General features: G+C 47.3%; 3 protein-coding genes across 3 annotated transcripts in view; 2 read left to right on the top strand and 1 right to left on the bottom strand.

Annotated features, from left to right (window-relative positions):
* The window catches only part of LOC135818292 (ral GTPase-activating protein subunit alpha-2-like), a 48,587-nt gene extending 40,112 nt beyond the window's left edge, over nt 1-8,475 (top strand). Inside the window, exons 26-36 of the mRNA XM_065331643.1 lie at nt 103-255; nt 481-661; nt 2,434-2,651; nt 3,554-3,729; nt 4,134-4,241; nt 4,508-4,579; nt 4,767-4,890; nt 5,427-5,582; nt 6,216-6,380; nt 6,758-6,885; nt 7,772-8,475. Of these exons, the coding sequence (XP_065187715.1) occupies nt 103-255; nt 481-661; nt 2,434-2,651; nt 3,554-3,729; nt 4,134-4,241; nt 4,508-4,579; nt 4,767-4,890; nt 5,427-5,582; nt 6,216-6,380; nt 6,758-6,885; nt 7,772-8,087 (1,797 nt within the window). The 3' untranslated portion in view covers nt 8,088-8,475. The remainder of the gene's footprint in view (nt 1-102; nt 256-480; nt 662-2,433; nt 2,652-3,553; nt 3,730-4,133; nt 4,242-4,507; nt 4,580-4,766; nt 4,891-5,426; nt 5,583-6,215; nt 6,381-6,757; nt 6,886-7,771) is intronic.
* Nucleotides 8,476-9,783: 1,308 nt separating this feature from the next.
* LOC135818305 (NHL repeat-containing protein 3-like) lies at nt 9,784-11,351 on the bottom strand. Its single transcript, XM_065331662.1, has one exon. The coding sequence runs from the start codon at nt 11,092-11,094 to the stop codon at nt 9,952-9,954; it is 1,143 nt and encodes a 380-aa protein (XP_065187734.1). The 5' UTR covers nt 11,095-11,351; the 3' UTR covers nt 9,784-9,951.
* Nucleotides 11,352-11,928: 577 nt separating this feature from the next.
* Nucleotides 11,929-20,184, top strand: part of LOC135818306 (mesoderm-specific transcript protein-like) — a 40,972-nt gene continuing 32,716 nt past the window's right edge. Inside the window, exons 1-6 of the mRNA XM_065331663.1 lie at nt 11,929-12,212; nt 14,172-14,251; nt 14,723-14,800; nt 15,517-15,647; nt 17,175-17,242; nt 19,159-19,199. Coding sequence (XP_065187735.1) covers nt 12,050-12,212; nt 14,172-14,251; nt 14,723-14,800; nt 15,517-15,647; nt 17,175-17,242; nt 19,159-19,199 — 561 coding nt within the window. The 5' untranslated portion in view covers nt 11,929-12,049. The remainder of the gene's footprint in view (nt 12,213-14,171; nt 14,252-14,722; nt 14,801-15,516; nt 15,648-17,174; nt 17,243-19,158; nt 19,200-20,184) is intronic.

Consider the following 20,184-nt stretch of genomic DNA (forward strand, 5'->3'; position numbering starts at 1 on the left):
TAGCTGCATCTTTGTGTGCCTGAGCAGAGTATGAAATCATCCCGGGTGCACCGGGTGATGGCCGTGTTTACTGTTTCCTTGTACTCAATTCGCTGTGCGCAGGCTCTGGAGCACCTTATAGCGTTCCTGGATCATTATCCGTTCTGCGCCGGCGCAGCTAGGCCGTGCAGTACCGTAATAGAGTGTGATGACCACACTCGGTACAAGAACGCCACCGACCTGGCGCCCAATCTGTTCACAGCACCCAATGTCCAGGTTAGTGATGTATATTGTTGAGTGAGCTATGAGTGCTGTGTTTGGGTGGACAGTTTGTTGTGTTGGATGTAGAGGGGGTAGAGGAATTGGCTGCCTGTTCATGTGGCTTGCACAAGAACCCTTTGCAGGAAATGTTAACGTTATCGTCGTATCACGTGTGTGTGTGTGTGTGTGTGTGTGTGTGTGTGTGTGTGTGTGTGTGTGTGTGTGCGTGTGTCTATTCAGTTCTTTGCCTATGATAGCTCCACCATCATATCTGTGTCGGAGATCGAGCCGGATAGTGGCCAAACTCCCGAGGAGCTGCAGGTTGGCGGCATGATGACACGACTAATTGTCCGCAACCTGTCCGGCAAATGGACGTGGGATGCACGCAGCCTTCATGGTATTGCAACGGAGACATATCCAGGCAAGTCCAACTGACCATGTCACACATATGTCATAAGCACTGAAAGGGCTGAAAGTCCTCAATGGATCGATGAATCCTTGATGAATCGACTGAAAACTGTATCGTTGAGTGGAACATAGCAATGGACTTTCTTTCATTGACACATGGAAAAGCATTTGCTATACTCACCGCCATGGGCGTCCCCATGTACAGTGTTCTTGCACTGCGAGAAAAACAAAGTAGTTATTATCGAGGGCATGCTTTAGGAGGTCTATGAGAAGGGGACCTATCGGGGTGATTTGCTTCATGTAGTACTTCCTTTACGGCAATGATTGTGTGAACCCAGTCCCAGTCCCATGTTGGGATAGACAGATTCCACATCTGCCGTCACTATAGCACTGTCCTTGGGAAAACTTCGAAAGCCTAAGAAATGAGTCTGTAAGGACAGGGGTACGGGTGTCCTTGAGCACTGTGCTCTCCAAGGAGGATAACAATGAACGTAAATGGGGATCTGCCAATTGATCTTCCGGTGAAGTACAGTAATTGATGCATGAAGCAGTTGGTCTGCCCTTTAATTTAAACCGCTGCCCTAATGGATTAGGGGCCATCCGTAAATATAGATATTTATTTAGAAACGAAAACTAGTCGTTTAGGGGGGAGGGGGTTGAACGCCTGTTCGTTTCTCGAAAAATATCGATGCACAGTTTGTATGTGTAGGCACGTCCAGAAAAGAAAAGAAAAAAATATCGATTCTATGCATCGTTTGTATGTGTTCGTTTCTGAGGGAGGGGGGAGGGGGGTTGAAGAGAAACGACTAGTTTTCGTTTCTAAATAAATATCGGTATTTACGGATGGCGGATGGCCCCGATATTTATTTAGAAACGAAAACTAGTCGTTTCTCTTCAACCCCCCCCCCCCCCCCCCCCCGAGAAACGAACACGTACGAATGGTACATAGTGTCGATATTTTTGATGTTTTTTTCTGGACATGCTCATACATGCAAAATGTTCAGCGATACTTTTCGAGAAACGAACAGGCGCTCAACCCCCTCCCCCCTAGACGTTTCTAAATAAATATCTATACTTACGGATGGCCCCTTACACGGTATGCAATCTGGGCAATAAATAAAAATTTCGCCAGTCTGAAAATAAATTATTGAACAAACCAGAGGTGCCTTTCTCCTTTATCAAGTCAGAGTGTTCGTTGCATGACTCTTGAAGGTCACTTTCGAGAAAGCCAACTTATGGAGCCAGGAGAGAGAGAGTTTCTTTGCAGTTTTCCGTGAGAGCGACAGCTCGGTGGTGAAACTGCTTGTCGCTTGGTTGCCGCGTTCTTTCAGCGATGTGGTCATCCTTGTTCGGCAGACTGTACATCAGGCTCGACCTCTTTTTCAGTTCTATTCTTCGCGAAAGATTGTCCCCGACGTGCAACTCTCTTCTTGGAGAACCGGCCTGGAACACGTGGCGGCAGCAGCATTAGCCTGCGCCATGCTAGAACAAACGTAGTATGTGGCCGAGTGGTGATAAGGAGGTTAGAAAATGAACTGACACCGGTGCACACCTGGAGGTACTATCTCTTACCTTCTGGTGAACAAAGACAAAAGGTGAGGTTAGGACAAGCAATTATGGCGATGGCGATGGGGATGATGCGAGTGGCAAGGGTGTTGATGTTGGTGTGTGTGTGTGGGGGGGGGGGGGGGGTAATCTCTCGCACACTACAAGATTAAGGAGAACCTGATGCTCTCACACTAACCATTTGTTGCAAACTTCTTTCTCCCCGTGTGTACTCTACAGGCCTGTGTGAATCTCTGGATCCTAATCACAACTTGATGAGTGACGCGCACACGCCAGTGACGGCCGACTACCCGTCGGCGTTTGCCTTCGACGGTCCCCATGGCGCCGAGTCGCATGACGCGGACGACGTGTCTCAGCAGCAGCAGAGGCAGCACCGGCCCTCCGCCGTTCCGTCGGCGACGTCCTTCACCGCCACCGATGGAGATCACTTCCATGAGGTATGTAGTGGCAGTTTAAAGTGTCTTAGCACAATAGCAGGCTAACTACTGTTGTAAGAGTTGAAAGTTCACAAGGTTGGCAGTTTACATGTTGCATGTTTACTGGCTAAGTACTGTAAGAGTTAAATGTTAAGGGATTTTCAAATGTTCTCGCTTGGCGAGCATAGCGTTTGACGATCCCTGCCATCACACATCCGTTCCCCCCCCCTAGTACAGAAGAGAGAAGGAATTCTTTTAGGTAACGTAACTTGAGTTTGCATGCAATGGATTTCCCATTAAAACTTGTGTGCCTCGTTTGAGATCCAACTCTGCCGGTAATCGTCTTTTTTAGCAAATGTTCTTCTCTGAACACGTGTTTACATCTTAGACTCTTCACTGTAGCCACTTTGTAGCACACATGCATAATTGCCTACGCGACTTGAGTACAATATTGTGAAACTTGAGTAGACGGTCGGCAATAGACATCAATGTCACTACTCTATGCCCGAGATCACGTAACTGGTACGCATAAAGAATGTACGGAGTTCTCGAAAAGCTACTTGAATGATACCCCATGCAAAGAGAATAATATGTTGTATCCTGGGCACTTTGTACTGAGGCTTCACTGCAAATTCAGTTCTAAGTCAGACAATGATACTGAATATTTGAATTCTCAGATGGTGAACCAAGGAAAACATTAATTTTGTAACATGGAAATTGTTCAAAATCTGGTTTGTGGACTCGATCGCATAACTTGTGCCCACAATTTCCATGTTACAAATATTTGAGTTTTCAAATATTCATCCGATTGAGGGAATGAAAAGGCAAAAGTCTAAAAAGAACTTGACTATCACTAAACGTGCCGATCGTTGGCTCTCCTGGCTTCCGCCGTGTCCTGTGTGGTTGATGTTTTTGCTTTGCAGCTGTTGGAATACATAGCTACTACAAGTGCCGAGTGCTTGTCTTTGGCTGACACCTGCCTCTCCGTGCCTACGGCTTGCGACGATATCTACGACTCGGCGGTGGAGGCGCAGCTCGTCAAGTCCATTGACCTGCAGCACACGGTGGAACAGAACTACTTGCGACATCGCCAGGGATGGTAAGCGCATTGATGAATCGGCTGCAAGCCATGCCAGCGTGTTGCTTTTGTAGCTACTTTTGGCAGGCTCTTTAATTACCACTGCATTCGACTTGAAGAGTAATGGTACGCTAAAAGGCCTAGTCAAAACTATAATTATGGCTTCTGTGCGTCATGTGCAGGTTATGGCATACTCTGATCGTTTAAAAAAATTGAATGTCCGCAACTCTGACTTACAAATCAAGTTTCAAGTATACCGTTACATGAATTTACTTTTAAACCTGTTTGTTTTCTGTGTATCCCGGTTACCTAGCCTGCACAATGTCACTGTAATTTTGTGAAATCAGAGAGTTTTGATGCTTTTTGCATGAAATAGCTTGTAAACCTGTGTGTTTGTTCTTGTCTTTTTGCTCTGTGCGCACCAGTATGACAGCTGCAGCGTGTACGCCAGCGCAGTCACATCAGCCAACCAGTGTCTTCCACAACAGTCGCTATCTCCTGCAGCATCTCGGCTTCCTGGGCGTTGACAAGATGTAAGAGACACACGGTGTGCGTGTGTGTGCGTGTGTGTGTGAGCGCGCGCGCCGTGTGTGCATCTGAGCAACATGTTGCACCGGGTCCATCATGTTAGCAGCCGGCCGTCAGAAGATATTTTTAAAGCTTTTGAAAATCAAACGACATGCCTCAATTGCTACATGAGACCTAATTCAAGACAAGACTGTGTAGGTTTCAGCTTATTCACGGTCATTGCAATCACGATCATCCCATTGCATGTGTAATTCTCTGTTGTTCCTCTCAGGAAATCGCTCAAGATGCTGAACAAAAACGACAAACTTCGGCGCGAGCTGAAGCATCTGGATTCGCGTCCCTTGTGAGTCTCTGTACTGCTGTGTGCTCAGTGTGAGCGAATAGGGTCTTTGTTTTTCTATAACAGTGTTGTTGTGGAACACAAGTGTCGTTGTCCGAACACTGTATCTGTCGAGTCATTTGATTCTGCATTGCGATCCTTTCTCATCTTCTCTACGTGCTTCTGTTCCCTCGTCTGTACCTGCGCACAGCCGGGAAACACACAAGATCGGCGTCGTTTACGTCGGGCCCGGCCAAGCCGAGAAGACGGCCATCCTGTCCAACACGAAGGGCAGTGCCCAGTTTGAGGCCTTCGTCGCCGCTATCTCTTGGGAGGTAAGTAAAGATGAGTTTGTTGGGTGATACGCAGCCTGGTATATGAAAGAATCAGGGTATACAACATTAAAAAGTAGGAAACGGGCTGTGTGCAACATTGGCACTCAATCACTACCCTTCACAATTCATTTCAGGAAAACATTTCCGGTCATGAATTAACCATGATCAAGATTTTTGATCATGGTTATTTCATGATCGAAATGTCGAAATGTTTTCCTGAAATGAATGTTTAAAATGCACTCTTCGAGTGTGAACCAGTGTTGCGTACCACCCTTTTCCACTTATGAGGCTGCGTGAAGAGAGTCCTACAGGATTCTAAAGCAATTGAAAGTGTACAAAATGCTCTTTATTCACACTATGTAGTTTCTACAAGAAAGCATAAGTTTTCAACACAGGCTGATCATTCGAATATTGTCCTTGAAGTTACTTATTACAAGTGTAATACATTTGTGTCGGACAGTGTCCATATCTGTTGCTGCTGCTGTTGTTGTTTTTGTTGCTGTTGTTATCGGCGTGTTGCTGTGCCGCGTTGTCAGGTCGACCTGGCCGCTCACCCAGGGTTCATGGGTGGTCTGCAGCGGAATGCCACCACTGGCAGCACTGCGCCATACTACGCCACCAGCATGTGTGAGGTGCTATTCCATGTCTCAACACGCATGCCGACCCTGGAGGAAAAGGGAATCATCAACAAGGTAATAAACCAGTACCTGCCATGTTCTCGATGCCTCTGCCCGTGATGTTTTTTTCTTTTCTTTTGGGGTTCCACCTCTACCACATGCGCTCTCTGGCCGACCTTATTCACACCATTGACCATTGATCAACAGGCTGTAAGCTGCTGCTCATCCTCGTGTTCCGGGTAGTGATGAAAGGAATTCATATTTTACGAATGAATGTTCTATCTTAAACCTGTCGAGAGGAGTTAATTCCCCACCCACACCCTGTCTCTCTACCACAAAGCACGCAGATACGCACACGGACCCAGGAGCAGGCACTAGAGTTGTAATGGGGGGGGGGGGGTACAATAAGGAAAAGTGAATACAATGAAGCTGGTGTTGGCAATAAATTGGACAGTGATAGGAGCAAGTCAATCACTCAATCACTAGTCGATCACATAACATACCCTGTTGAGAATGTCTTAGGCTGCGCAACCAGCTCACTCAGCTACACCTCAACTTGTTTGCCTCATGCCTCATTTTGCTGCCACCATTTCAAGTTTCTAGACCTCGTGATGATGATGAAGGAAAGTGAATCGTATGCTAAGGTATGGGTTCATCGCTGAACTACGGAGGCTTTGAGTGCATTATGCCTTTGTGTGCTTCTCCCAGCTTCGACATATCGGCAACGACGAGGTTCAGATCATCTGGAGCGAGCACAGTCGCGACTGGCGGCGCGACATCATCCGCACCGAGTTTGGTGACGTCATGATTATCCTGTACCCGATGAAGAGCGGCCTGTGCCGTGTGCAGATCCTCACCAAGCCTGGAGGAAAGGTAAGCGGCTGGCGAACTGCAGTCAAACTGAGTCAAACTGAGCTCAGCTATCACCCCATGGTGCAGGAACACATGAAGTGCATGTCCTTATAGCCTGGTGGTCTTGACTCTTACCCTACACTGTTGACGATACTGCACCAGGGTGAATCGATTTAGTAGTGAATTTACTGAATACTCTAGTACTACAGAATGAGAAACCCTTCTTTGCCAGAGATTGAGTTTTGCAATTTTCGCGACCTTCACACATTTCAGAATCCGTTCTCACTGTTGTTGTTGTTGTTGTTGTTGTTGTTGTTGTTGTTGTTGTTGTTGTTGTTGTTGTTGTTGTTGTTGTTGTTGTTGTTGTCGTCGTCGTCGTCGTTGTTGTTGTTTTGCAGCTGCCTCATTTTGGTCCGCTCTTTGACGGTGCTGTCGTGGATATAGCTTCACTACCCGCACTCGTCCGGGCCACGGCCATCAACGCAAATCGTGCCAAGCGGTCAGAGCTGCCATTCTTCCAGCAACAGTATCCTCTGAAATTTCCCCTGCTCTGTGTGTGTGTGTGTGTGTGTGTGTGTGTGTGTGTGTGTGTGTGTGTGTGTGTGTGTGTGCGCGTGTGTGTGCGTGTTGGCTACGCATGTGCGCGTGTATGTTCGCATGTGATCCAGAAGATGTTGCGATGACTGCTACCATTGCAAGTCACCAGCGATTCTGCGAAACGTTTAGAAGAATATCATGTTGCAGTGCCTCACTAGCTTAGGGCCGGGTTCCACTGCGGCTCCGCTGCTCCGCGGCACTTGGCTGCATGCAGCGGAGCAGCGCGGTTCCACTGACACTCGCCATTCGCGGTGCCGCGGTCGTGCTCCACACTTTTTGATGATGTTTCACCTGCCTGCGCGCGCGCGCGTGCGCGCGCGAAATCCAAAAAATTCTCGTGTTCTGGCCTGCGCAACGAATTAAAATTTGAATTTTAAAATTCTGGCGTACATAACAATGCAAAGTACGGGAAACAGGTCGAGCCGCAACCGCGGCTCGCAGTTTTTGGTCAAGAATCGTAGCAAAAGCTCGCGGTGAGCCGCGGACTCGCTGCTCCAGCTCGAGCCGCGGTCACTATGGTAATGATAACGTTTCAAGCTGCGAAAGACAAGCAGCGGAGCCGCAGTGGAACCCGGCCCTTACACTGACCGGGTGATGTCACTGGGGCTGGTTTGCTTGGGACTTTGGTTTCGACACAGAAGACAGGCTTTTACTGCTAGTGCCAAGGCAGCTTGTTGAATTTTTGTTCAGGGGAGAGGGTGGGTGGTGACGGGGGTTGGTTTGATTACGAAGACTTTAACCAGCCTATCATGTAGACACATCACATGTTATACATACCACTGTATTCCTTGACCTGCTCAACCCTAATCGCGCAGCTACGAAGAGCGGGCCACGTATATCGCCAACCTGAGCCGCAACTGCACTAAGAACATTACCATGGAGGAGTTCTTTGCCGACATGGTGCGGCCCGGCACGCCCGATGACTTCTCGCCGGCCCACTGCCGCCAGCCGGACGTCTGGCGCAACGAGCGCCAGCACCGCACCAGCCCACTGATGAGCCGCACCGCCCTGGCATCCAGACCTGTGCTGCAGAAAAGCAGTAACGTGCAGCAGCCGAGCACACTCAGTATTGATCCTGTGCCTACACCGACCACCGCTGAAGAGGCTGCTGGCGAGGAGGTATTCTCCTGATGAGGTATTTGCCTGATGAGGTATTTGCCTGAGGCTGTATTCGCCTGATGAGGTATTTGCCTGAGGCTGTATTTGCCTGATGAGGTATTTGCCTGAGGCTGTATTTGCCTGATGAGGTATTCTCCCGATGAGGTATTTCCCTGAGGGAGTATTCTCCTGATCAACAACTTTATATTTTCTACACCACTAGCCGGCATGCCAAACGTTTGCATCCAAAGGTCCCACTGTCCTCGTTTCTGTCCTACCGTTATCCGATCACATTTTATATCCAAATTTATCGATTCTTCCGCAGTTCATATTCTTTATTCAAATCGTTGTCAACCCGCATGCCGCACTGCTTGCGGTTCGTACTTCGGTACATATTTTCAGAACATGCTCAACCGAGCCAAAACAGCAGCTCAGCCTCTGCGTTTTGTGTGCTAGCCTGTGCAGGTCACTGGTCAGCATAACAGCAAGCGTACGGGGGGTTGTGTACTCTTGATGCCATTTACATGTTTCATGTCTCATGTGTCAGCCGCCGAGCAGGGAGCTGCAAAAGCGGCATATGTGTCACATCACATCGATAAGTCAAAATAGAAGAAATGCATTCGAGCTTGTCAGCTCAAATGTCTTTCTTCTAAATGAAACTGCAAGAAGCATGACCCAAAGTGACGGGGAAAATCACATACATGTAGAAACGCAGCGTAGAACTCAAGATTTTCAAATTTCGGATAGATACTCATCGGCATTTTCCAAAGCGACCGGCAATGAAAGCACTCAATTTATACTCAAACCATAATGGGCATGTTGATGTGGACAATGGTAATGTGCAAACACTGAACAGTGACTCACTGTCATGGTCTTGATTATGCACCCGCATTCAGCTAGGTCCTGGCCAATTTTCCCGTTACCGTCATTTTTCTGATGCAGTCTGCAGTGTACACGTGACCCTCTACCACAACACTAGTGCACTGCGAGGCCACACATGCGTGTGCTTTGTTCATACCTCTAAAGACCAAGTATGGCCGGCACCCCATCTTCATGTTGCCGGATGATTGCAAGAGCATGAAACTTGAAGTAGCAGCTAACACGCCTCGATTGTCCTTGTTGTTCTGTAAAGACCAAGTACAGTGTACATGATATTCCTAAAAAGTAAAAACGACCAAGAAACTACAAGCTACACTATAATGTCCACTAACACCACCAGTTACTAAACAATCAGCTCATGCGATAACATTGCACGACACTGACCGACGGTACTGACGTTCTACAACTAACTGGCTAGCAGCTCTAGCACATCGTGGACATTATAGTGTAGCTTGTAGTTTCTTGGTCCTTTTTACTTTTTATAAATAACCCTTGGCTCTCCATCCGAGTACATGATATTCACCGGGAATTGCATGCCTTACTTTGTGTAATACAGTAATGTCAACTTACACAAAGGCACACAACGAAAACCTTGGCAAATTAATTGACATCCGTAGTAATGTCAACTTGACATTTTGTCAGGACGGCACTGCATGTGCAAGGCCACACACTCTTGGGAGTTGTATGTAGTCTTGATCATAGCAATGCATGGTACGAGGTGATTCGTCATTATTTAACACGAAAGTAAAAAGCCTTCTGTAGGGTTCGAGGTGCGAATCTTTCCATTTCTTCCTCGAAAAAGGTAATGGCTGACCCGCAGCCACGAAACTACACCACAATAAACAAAAGCTACAAGACACTCTTGCATCGGTATCAAGTTCAGGAATATAACGATCTAAATGATTGTGTTGTGACAATATGTGCTGCGGGAGTACGTTGAAAGAATGTCCGTTTGCTGGATGTACACGGTGTAAGACCGTGATAAGGGAAAAGACTGTTGCACTGTGGCCTGGCGTGATTAGGGATGTGATACCAGTTTGTAGACCTCGGCCGAGGTAATGTCGGCCACAAATATGTCGCCCGTTTTCCTGTGCACGTCCAGTAGGTGCGGACTGGAGCTGTTGGAGAACGACACGGTATCCACGACCTCACATTGCGACTTTGACGACATGTCCTGGCGTATGACGCTGAGCTTGTGATCCTGCAGCAACGTGACGGCAACGTAGACAACATCGGCCGTCGTCTGCGGCAGGAAACGCACACCGTACGGCTGCGACGGCTGCGTGCACGTCAGTTCCTGGACAAACGCGCCGTCGCTGGCGCGCAGAATCTGCAGGCGGGCGTTGGCGCGGTCGGCGACGACCACGCGCCCGAAATCGTCCGTGTCGACGTCGTGCGGAATGTTAAACTGGCCCGGAGCGCCACCGGCCGATCCAACCGTCCACGTCACGCTGAACGCATGCAACTCGCCGTGCTGCATACGCAGCAGCCGGTTGTTTGGACCGCCATCGCCGTCGACAACGAAGAACGAGTATGGCGGGTCTGCGCCGGTTCCGTTGCCCGTCGCCGACGTCTTGTCATGGGCGAAGGCTAACTCTGCCACGTTGCCGAACTGCAACGGGTTGGTGCTGTTACCTGCGTTGCCAGGCCAGCCGATTATGTCCTGAAGGTTGCCGTCCGCGGTGAATCTTCTGAGTACATGGCCCGTCATGTTGCCCACGTCCGTGATCCATACACTCTGCACCCCGCCGGCTTGCCTGCCATCGTGCCCATGTTGCTGGGCTGTAGCCTGTTGGAGGCGTAGACCGTGCGGAGTGTCCAGCACTTTGTTCGGGGATGGATCCACTTCGGTCCACTTACCCACCTGCTTGCCCGTCTCAGCACTCACCAGCAGCACTGGATGATTGCCCTGGCGTTGCAGAATGTAGACCACGCCAAGCGCCTGGTCCACTCCCACTGAAAATGGCTGTCCGGTGATTAGCGATTTGTTTTTCGGCCAGCTAGTGTCCACCTTGTAGCTAATCGTTGCTGATGGTAGGCCGCTCACGCTGTGGACAGGCTGTCTCCGGACCCCAGCTGCGTGTGTAGTTTCTACAAGCTGCAGGGCCAAGAACGCAACGCCTTGGAGCAAGAGCACGACCGATATCTTGCTTTGGTTCATGATGTTCGGAGAGAAGAAAATTAATGGTGCCTATCCACTGTTGTTGGCAAGTTACAAAACTTGAAAATGGAACGATATATTATTATGTAAGAGAGAGAGAGAGAGAGGAAAGGTGGAGTCGGAGAAGAGCTGACGTTACCGTAACGGCCTCAAACTATCCAGCAAGAAGGAGCACATAATTGCCTGTTTGCAGAACCTATAAGTATAAGACTTAGTTATAACTAAACCCTGTCCATGGACTGGAGTGTAATGATTATGTGCGAAAAGAAGCGGCATTTCGGACCCATGACATGATGTGCACCGGTGCTGGAGTTGGACCGTCAACATGGCCATAATGGCCAACACGATCACGCGTCCTGCACGAGGGATCGTGAGTTGCGAGATCAACACACTGCACTGACATGATCAGTTCACGACGACAGACAGTGCAGTGCAGACTCGACCTCCTCGACTCCCTGATCGATCCATCATCCGACTGCGACAAAAACTTCAAAAGTCACAACTAATTTTTTCAAGCTTCGATCCAGGCGCGTGTGTGTAACCTTTTGATAGCTGCACGTGCACATGTCAAAATAACTATTGTCAATGTCATTGCTGCACGTAACTACTTGTTGTGTTATCGTTGCCGTGTCCTGACTTCGACCGTTTCCAAACAGTAGACAGAAAAGAGGTCTCCATCACCGTGATCACTGACTGTAGTACCTCGCGACGGCACTTGTTGACAAAGGAGCCATGCCATGCGCCAGCACACATACAGAGTATCAATACGGGTCCCTGTAAGCCAAGTAAAAAATAAACACGTCGTATTTTGCTTTTTCATCACTATATTAATTATAATGCAAAGCGATCGATGCATTTTTCAGTTCAGTTTGCGCACATAGCGCGAGGGGTTTTCATGAAAGAATCAAAATTTATCAGTGTTGACGTTTGAATCTGACTTGCGCCCTCCGTCAAAATGCAGCTCCAATGGACTTTAGTGCTGTTGCTAGTCCTTACAGTGTATTTGTCATGGCCACCCCCTCCCTTGCCTGACGCAGCCATCTCCTTCAGACAACGCGGGAACTTCTTTCATTTCAAGTCGAGCAGTTCTGGAGAATTTCATCGTGTGTTTTATATAGGTACGGCACCGGCGCACCGGTAAAATTCCATAATTTTTTCAATTACTTTCAGTGTCAAATTTCTATGAACATTTCTTGGGAATCAATATTATTGACATGAGATTTGAATGGGCATGTTTGTTTGCTGCTCTTCTTGCTTCAAAAGGTTTCACACAAAGGCACAAAGGTTTCGTAATTTTTCAGCACTTCCGATAAAAATGGTTTTGGACGGGGTCGACTGCACTGCCGATCGCAGTCAACCCCTGTCAAAACTTCACAATTTCAAGGTAGCAAATTGAATGCTAAAGCCAGGGTTTATCACACAAAAACTTAAAGTACAAAATGAAAACTTGTGGGCTTCCATTCCTAGTCAATCTCAATGATAAGATAATAATTCACGTGGTCATAGTACCGTACTTCTGCGAACGAAGGCACATGCGCTTTTAAAAATCCGAATATATGCTCACGTTTGCATAAGGGGCCGTCCGGGGTTACCGATTGTTTTTACAAAACGAAAAGTTTTAGTATTTTTCAGCCCCCACCCACCCACCCACCTTTTCTGCAGGTAAAATGAATTCCAATAAAATATTGATGTCAATTTTCGACACCCAGAAGTAACTGGGCATTCTCCATCAGCATTCAATAATTATTTTCAAAACGAAACTCCATCAAACCCACCCACCCACAAACGAAAACATTTCGTTTTGAAAATATTATTGGTAACCTTGGACGGCCCCTAAGCACATGGCTGTGCTAAAATTATGAACAAAACAATCACTCGATTCCAGTTAGCACCGGGCAGTTTATTACATAATTCGCCAGTTGACACACTGACATCGATATGTCAGAATCACTTTTCACCCAAGTCTGGCAAGAAAAGGTTTACCGGGTGTAATAGGCCATTCACACGATGTGCAAACATTTGCACGCATATGACCAAGATAACACTGGCAAACCGTGAACCAGTTCACACGGTGCTGGGCAAACTTTGCACACGTCAATGCATCCATAGTGACCTGAAAATGCCGGGGAATTTTAAATTTTCCTTTGTTAAAGAACTGCATTTGCAGTACGCACTTTCAACAACCGACACTTTTGCTGGCGTGCAAAGTATAATCGTGAGCACAAGGGCCCCGACCAAGTTAAAAAAATCAGTTGCACGCGTGTGTCCAAGTTTATCGTATGCCAGTAAATATCCTTGGAAACGGTACGATAAAAGTGAGTTTGCATGTCGTGTGAATGGCCACTTAGCGGTCGTTGTGAGTTCCCTTCGGGAACGGACACGATACTTTTTTTCTTCTTCTTTTTTTTACTGTCAGGAAATGCCCATGCAAACTCTACCAGCACATGTGAAAGTGCAGACTGGTCTCTGCACCCATGACGGGCCATGTGCATTTTACGATCCGCTGTGCGTCCGTACTAAAATCACGTGCTTATACGCGAGCAGCAAAAATGAACTCTCCAATCTGCCAACACAGCTACTGTTCGCTGGTATCAAAGTTAATGTGCTTTTGTGCGCGGAAGTGCGGTATGTATTATTCATCAAGTTGAAATTCAAAAGGTAATATTCATCAAGTTGAAAAGGTAATATGGTGAGAACCATAATAATCATCGTACATTCTAGCAAAATATCAAAAGGAAAATGTTTTATCGCCAGTCAAAAATAACCAGTATTGTCGGATGGAGTGGTATAGTGGATATCACGATGGTGTACCGGAATCAAAACATGCATTGTACACTATACTAAAAGCGTTTGCATTTAAAATGAGAAGGAAAAGTGAGAAGAGAAAAAAAAGAAGAGAACAAGAGGTGACGGAATCAGTACGATACACGTGGAGAGAAAGCCCAAGTTTGAATTCCTTGACATACATCCCGGCATTATCAGCTTGTATCCATTGCTGTTTACACTGTGAAAACCTCTTTTACCGGCAAACATAACACAATTTGCTATTTGCATGTTTTCTTCGTTTTGTGATGTAGACACACACGGTGATGGACCCCAGAACAGAACAGCGGTGCTGTTGCACGGCTTTCCAATGGGATCTATTGACTGGAGCTTGGTACGTGCGTGTCCGCGGCTGGCTCTGTGTCTGTGTACCTGCGCGCGCGCACGTGTGTGTGTGTGTGTGCACACGCGCGCATGTGTGTGTGTGTGTGTGTGTGTGTCATTCTTCAGCCTTGCAAGCTGTTGAATGGTGCAATCCCAGCACAAGTTGCTATGGCTTCTGCTGTAGCATCGCTATCATCGCCTCTGGCGATGGGCGTCAAATGGTCAATGGTCAATAATATCACTGTGTGTGTGTGTGTGTGTGCATGCATGCGTACACGGTTGTGCACAGTTGTGCACTTACTCTGTTGAGTCAGTGTGTATGTTTTAAGAAGGCGCAGCGAAGTGGACTGCCTTCAAGCACAGGCATGCCGTTGCTCTACTGCATTTTCAGTTTGGCTATGCCGCTTCATATGTGCCAATCATGGTCTCTTTTTTGCTGACTCTGCTGACTGTGCTGAATCTGTGTTGTCATGCTTATTAGATGCTGCCAGGCTTGCAGGAGTTGTACTCAAGGATTGTCATCCCGGAGGAGCTTGGGTTTGGCTTCAGCGACAAACCGGTTAGTCTCCAGTTATTCGTTGGGCAGACGCGCACCCAGTGTAGCCTCCACCCATCCCTATGTGCACAAGGTACCCATATCCTGATACAGGATAATACTGTCAATGTACAAAAGATTTTGGCGCAGCAACATTTCAGCATTTCACAATATTCGATGTTTCAGCAGCGATTTATTTTTGGCACAGGGGTAATACTACATGTAGTACATCACAAAAACCAATGTGAAAAAAAATGTCATTAGCGTTTTAATTTCGGCGTTTTGGGTCGGTGCCGTATATAGCCAAAATTAAATAGCTGCCGAAATATTGTGTATTTATGGCAATGTGTTCTAGCTATCCAGTAGCAGAAGACGCACGGAATGAAGTCAGTACATACAAGTTAGGCCATACACCGGCGTCCCGTTTAGTAAACAGGGTTTACTCGCTTTTCTGTAACACTCTCTCCATGGCATGTGCTTAATGTTCGCGCACGGTATTTGTTCTTTGTCCCTAATTGATGTGCGCTATTTTCCTTGACGGTTTCTTGCATCTGCGCCTTGATTCTTGAGGGTGATGGCGTTCATACAGATGCGGAAAGCTCGGTCTCTAGCCGATTCTCATGAGGACCGTGACATTTGTCTTGCCTGTCTCACACGTGTATTTGTTCTTTGTCCATATTTCACGAGTGGTACTATTTTCTTTGATGATTTCTTGCCTGTGTGCGATGGTGGCTGTGCAGGCGTTCTATGACTACACCATGGATGGCCAGGCGGAGATCGTCGAGGCGTTGCTGCATCACCTCGGCGTCGACTCGGCTCACGTGCTCTCGCATGACATTGGTGCACTGGTCGGACAGCAGATGGTTGTGCGGTGAGCCCTGGCGCCGTACACAAATAATAATAAAATATGTTATTTGAGCCGTCAGATGCGAAAAGGTATTCTACTCCATCTGCTGACAGAACTATTTCATCCTTTGTAGACTCATCAGCGCAGCGCAGAGAAAATGAGGCTGAACCTGATAGCAATGAAAAAATATTCTCCCAAGCCAGAAACAAACCAGGCCTGAACGTACCTTGCCGGAGTGCTCGAACTGAGGAGTCAGTGAGCTCTGCATAACGCAAACAGCAAAGGCACTACCCCACATGAGAGTGCTCAACTACTACATGTACACGAGCAGGAGCGAAATATTATAACGTACGCCTGGTATCATTTCACACATCCGAATGCTCCAGCCGTTCAGTTGACCCATACTCGTCGTTTTTCAGCTTGCTGCCTAAGGTGTTGGAAGTCTTCGGCATTCTCGAATATAAGTACATGTACACCGGACCGGGTTCTAGGTCCTCATCCTTGTTGTTTTGCTTGTCGTTACTTCTATCATTGGTTGCTTTCACCTTTTATAGTCTAGACCACTCTGTGGTGGTCAGCCGCAGAATCAAGTACTAGCAGATGGACAGGTCAGATGAAATGTCTGGGTGTTACTGCTTTTGAACTTCAGATTGCGGTGTCCTTGAAGGGTGGTGGCGTTCCTACGGTTGCGGAAAACTCGGCCTCTAGCCGAGTCTGACGTGAACCGTGAATAATTTGGGGGGGGGGGGGGTGTCACTAGTTGAATTTTAGCTGAAAACATGCGTGTGCTTGCACATCTATAGTGAAACGTGCCCTTTGCAATACAGTACGTATCGGTTATAGCGTGGGTGTTTGAAAAACGACTTTCTCTTCTTATTTCCGATATTTCTTACACACGATAAATCAAGTGTGGCATATGATAATGCATGTGCGCTGAGGCAGGTAGCTCATGGTACATTCAAGGTAGTGCTACTGTGCACGCGGCTGGTCATAGTCCCATAGACTTACCATGTGGCTATGCAACATGAGTTACATGACCACAACAGTTGAACCTGCAGCACCACGTCGCAACCCAAGTCAGATCAGAACTGCATTGGACAGTTGTTTTTACTACAGGCGATACACGTTGTACTAATCTGGCATGTTTCGCTACACAAAGTCCGTTCTTAGGACCGATATAATATTCTATTTGTACGATAAAATTGCTTGTAAGAATAAATGTGCACTTGATACCCATGTTCTGATTATGAAAACATGAGATTTCATTCTTATAGGCAGTATATTCTTTTCAGTGCCCTCCAAGTGAGCCCTCGGGGCTACGGCCCTCGGGCTCACTTGTCGGGCACTGAAAATCCATTATTGCCCTCCCAACCATGCCATAATATATACTTACACAACCACACTATACCCCATACGCACTGTATGTCCATATACTTGGAATGGTACAGTGTGAAAGTGAGCTGAGAAAATATGGCATTTGCTGCTGGCAACTGCGCTAGTGTTATGTTACCAGCGGATAATGAGACTCGTACTCATGTGTCTTTCTTTCAGGTCTAATGAGCGCGAGTCTAGGCAGAGCACGTCTCTTCGTCTGCAGAGCTTCACCTCCATCAATGGCCGTGAGTTTTCTGCTGCTCTGTCTTTGTGTCTTTATATGTGCGTGCGTGCGTGCGTGTGTGTGTGTGTGTGTGTGTGTCTCTCTCTCTCTTTCTCTCTGTGTGTCTTCTCTCTCTGTCTCTCTCTGTCTGTCTCTCTCTGTCTCTCTCTCTCTCTCTCTCTCTCTCTCTCTCTCTCTCTCTCTCTCTCTCTCTCTCTCTCTCTTTCTCTCTCTCCTTTTGCCTCTGTTTCGTCTCCCTCCGTCCTTCCCTCCCGCTCACTCATTCAGTATGTCAGTGAAACTCCTTCCCGTGTTCCCATCCTTGGATACTGCACAATGAATTATTACATGCCTTCACGTGTATGTATCTGCTCTAAGCCGGAGTGGCACCGCCAGTTTGCGTGTTTGCATCACTTAATGCACTTACTGAGTAATCCATACCGTGCTGTACAGACCCGAGGGACCCCTATCACCAGAAGAAGAGTATAAACTGTGACTTCACCGTGTTTCCCTTTGTCACCAGAACTTTGCGGTGTGTGTGTGTGTGTGTGTAAGAGAGAGAGAGAGAGAGAGAGAGAGAGAGAGAGAGAGAGAGAGAGAGAGAGAGAGAGAGAGAGAGAGAGAGAGAGAGAGAGAGAGAGAGAGAGAGAGAGAGAGAGAGAGAGAGAGAGAGAGAGAGAGAGAGAGAGAGAGAGAGAGAGAGAGAGAGAGAGAGAGAGAGAGAGAGAGAGAGAGAGAGAGAGAGAGAGAGAGAGAGAGAGAGAGAGAGAGAGAGAGAGAGAGAGCGAGAGAGAGAGAGAGAGAGAGAGCGAGAGAGAGAGAGAGAGAGAGCGAGGGAGATGCCATGGGTGTGTTGTATCTCCTATCTGTACGAGGTGATTCGCAATTTTTGGACATGTCGCAATTTTTGGACAAATCAGTTAAATACGGAAGTAGAGTCCTCCTGAGTCGTTGTCCTTTCCTTGGTGGACAAATCTTTGACAAGAGTGTCTTCGTGTGGTCCTCAAGTTTCTTCGTGCCAATTTTTAGCGGTGAAGGCCGTTTCTTTCTGGGCGTTTTCTTCATTATTCTTAGGTAATGTAATGAGTAATTTTGAAAATTTTGATTAAATAATAAATGATTGAGGATTCCGTTGACTCTACGTCGCATAACGGAGAGAGTCGACATGGGGGATGTTGTATCCCTTCCATCAACTCCAGGGACTACGTCTTCCAGCTCGAATCCGCCTGGAAGAGTCTCCTCGCCTTCTCAACCGGTGCGTTTGTGGAGGGGTTCTGGTCAGGAGAAATCTCTTTTAGCAGTGCGAGCGTTCCACTCACCTGGCACCAGTGAACACTTCCTAACCAAGAAGGACGCAGCGGCTAGTTACGGCGCTAGCCCTCCACTCTTTGCGAAATATGAGAAGGAGATGGGCCACACTGGAGTGCTCTCCTCTGGTCTTGAATATGACGTCCATGAAAACCCTTGAGAGACCCTTTAAATTGTGTGTCTCATTGAAAAGCCTTGAAAAGCTTGCTATGCACGGCCTGTCATTAGAACTCATATCAGCCGGTCTCATAGCCTAGCCTTACCCCATTTCATGTCCTGTGCAAGTTTTACTTGTTCACACCATTGCAGACTGCTGCTAGATGCTATTTAATTTAGTTGTCCAATAATTGCTCGCATTGAAAAAGCAGTAGAAAAAGACACCTTCGATCAGGTCAAGTTGTGGCCGCATGCTTCACCTCTATGCCTTCAGGCGTGTGTGGTGGTGGTAAAGCATAAGTGTGCCAGTACAAAAGCAAGAAAGAAATTTAATTTATCTTACAAACCAACATAATGGGGTGCTATTTAATTTGAGTGTCCAAAAATAGCAAATGACCTCGTACGTCATGTTGGTGCTGCCGGTGTATTGTCCCCGGTGACGAATTGTTTGCTGCTGTTGTGTGTCCCTGGCAGCGTTGTATCTGAGCCTGGATAACCAGCTTGCCGTTCAGTATGTAAGTACAGCCATGACTTGCTTGGGTTTGTGCACAGGGGCACAGCCTTGTGTGTGTCTGTGGGGGGGGGGGGGGGGGGGGGAGGAGATCCAGAGTGGTTCCAAGCTTTCTGAATCCTTCATGCCTGCTTTCAGCCTGTAGTAGTAACATGTTGTTTTGTAAAAGAAAATTAACAATTTGATAGAAAAGAAAAAGGACCAAGGAACTACAAGTTACGCTATAATGTCCACTAACACCACCAGGTACTAAACAATCAGCTCATGCGATAACATTGCACGACACTGACCGACGGTACTGGCGTTCTACAACTAACTGGCTAACAGCTCTAGCACATCTTGGATGCGCACTCCAACAGCCTTCCAACTTGGAAGGTTCTAAGTTATATGATAACATAAGAAGGGGAAGGCGAGCGCAACCGAGATAAGCATGAGCTGAAAGTCTCAGCTGTGAAGGACGTTGGCGGATGTTCATGCATGTCGATGACGATACTGGCAAGACCATTGGACAATACGGTCAAACCATGATTCCAGTATACAAAACAACATTCCACACAACTTGCGTGGCTCGAAAGATGCGAAGAACTCGAATTTAGTCGTAACTCGTAATATTTTGTGCATCCTCTTACCAATGAAAGTGAACAGACGATTAAATTTCCCTGGTTCCCAGACATGCCATGAATCAGTCACTATACGCCCCCAGGCTAGTGCACTTCAATAGGGCTTGAAAGTGCTACGTCACAGCATAGCAACAATTTCAAAAATTCAAAAACGGATCCACTTGGATCCAGTTTTTTGTATGGATCCAAGCACATTTCAAGCGGTCTTACTCACAGCAAGGTGATGTAGCCAGTGAAACTGACTGATTTGGCTACTGGGGGCGGGGTGACAACTGGTGGCGAAGTATATAATCATACACGGTCTGGAGGGCTTGATGGCTGAATCATGCCTGAGCTCCCAGCCCGAGGGCATGATTCAGTCAGCAAGCC

This window comes from Sycon ciliatum, chromosome 5, assembly GCF_964019385.1.
Source record: "Sycon ciliatum chromosome 5, ocSycCili1.1, whole genome shotgun sequence".
In the NCBI taxonomy this organism is placed as follows: Eukaryota; Metazoa; Porifera; class Calcarea; order Leucosolenida; family Sycettidae; genus Sycon; species Sycon ciliatum.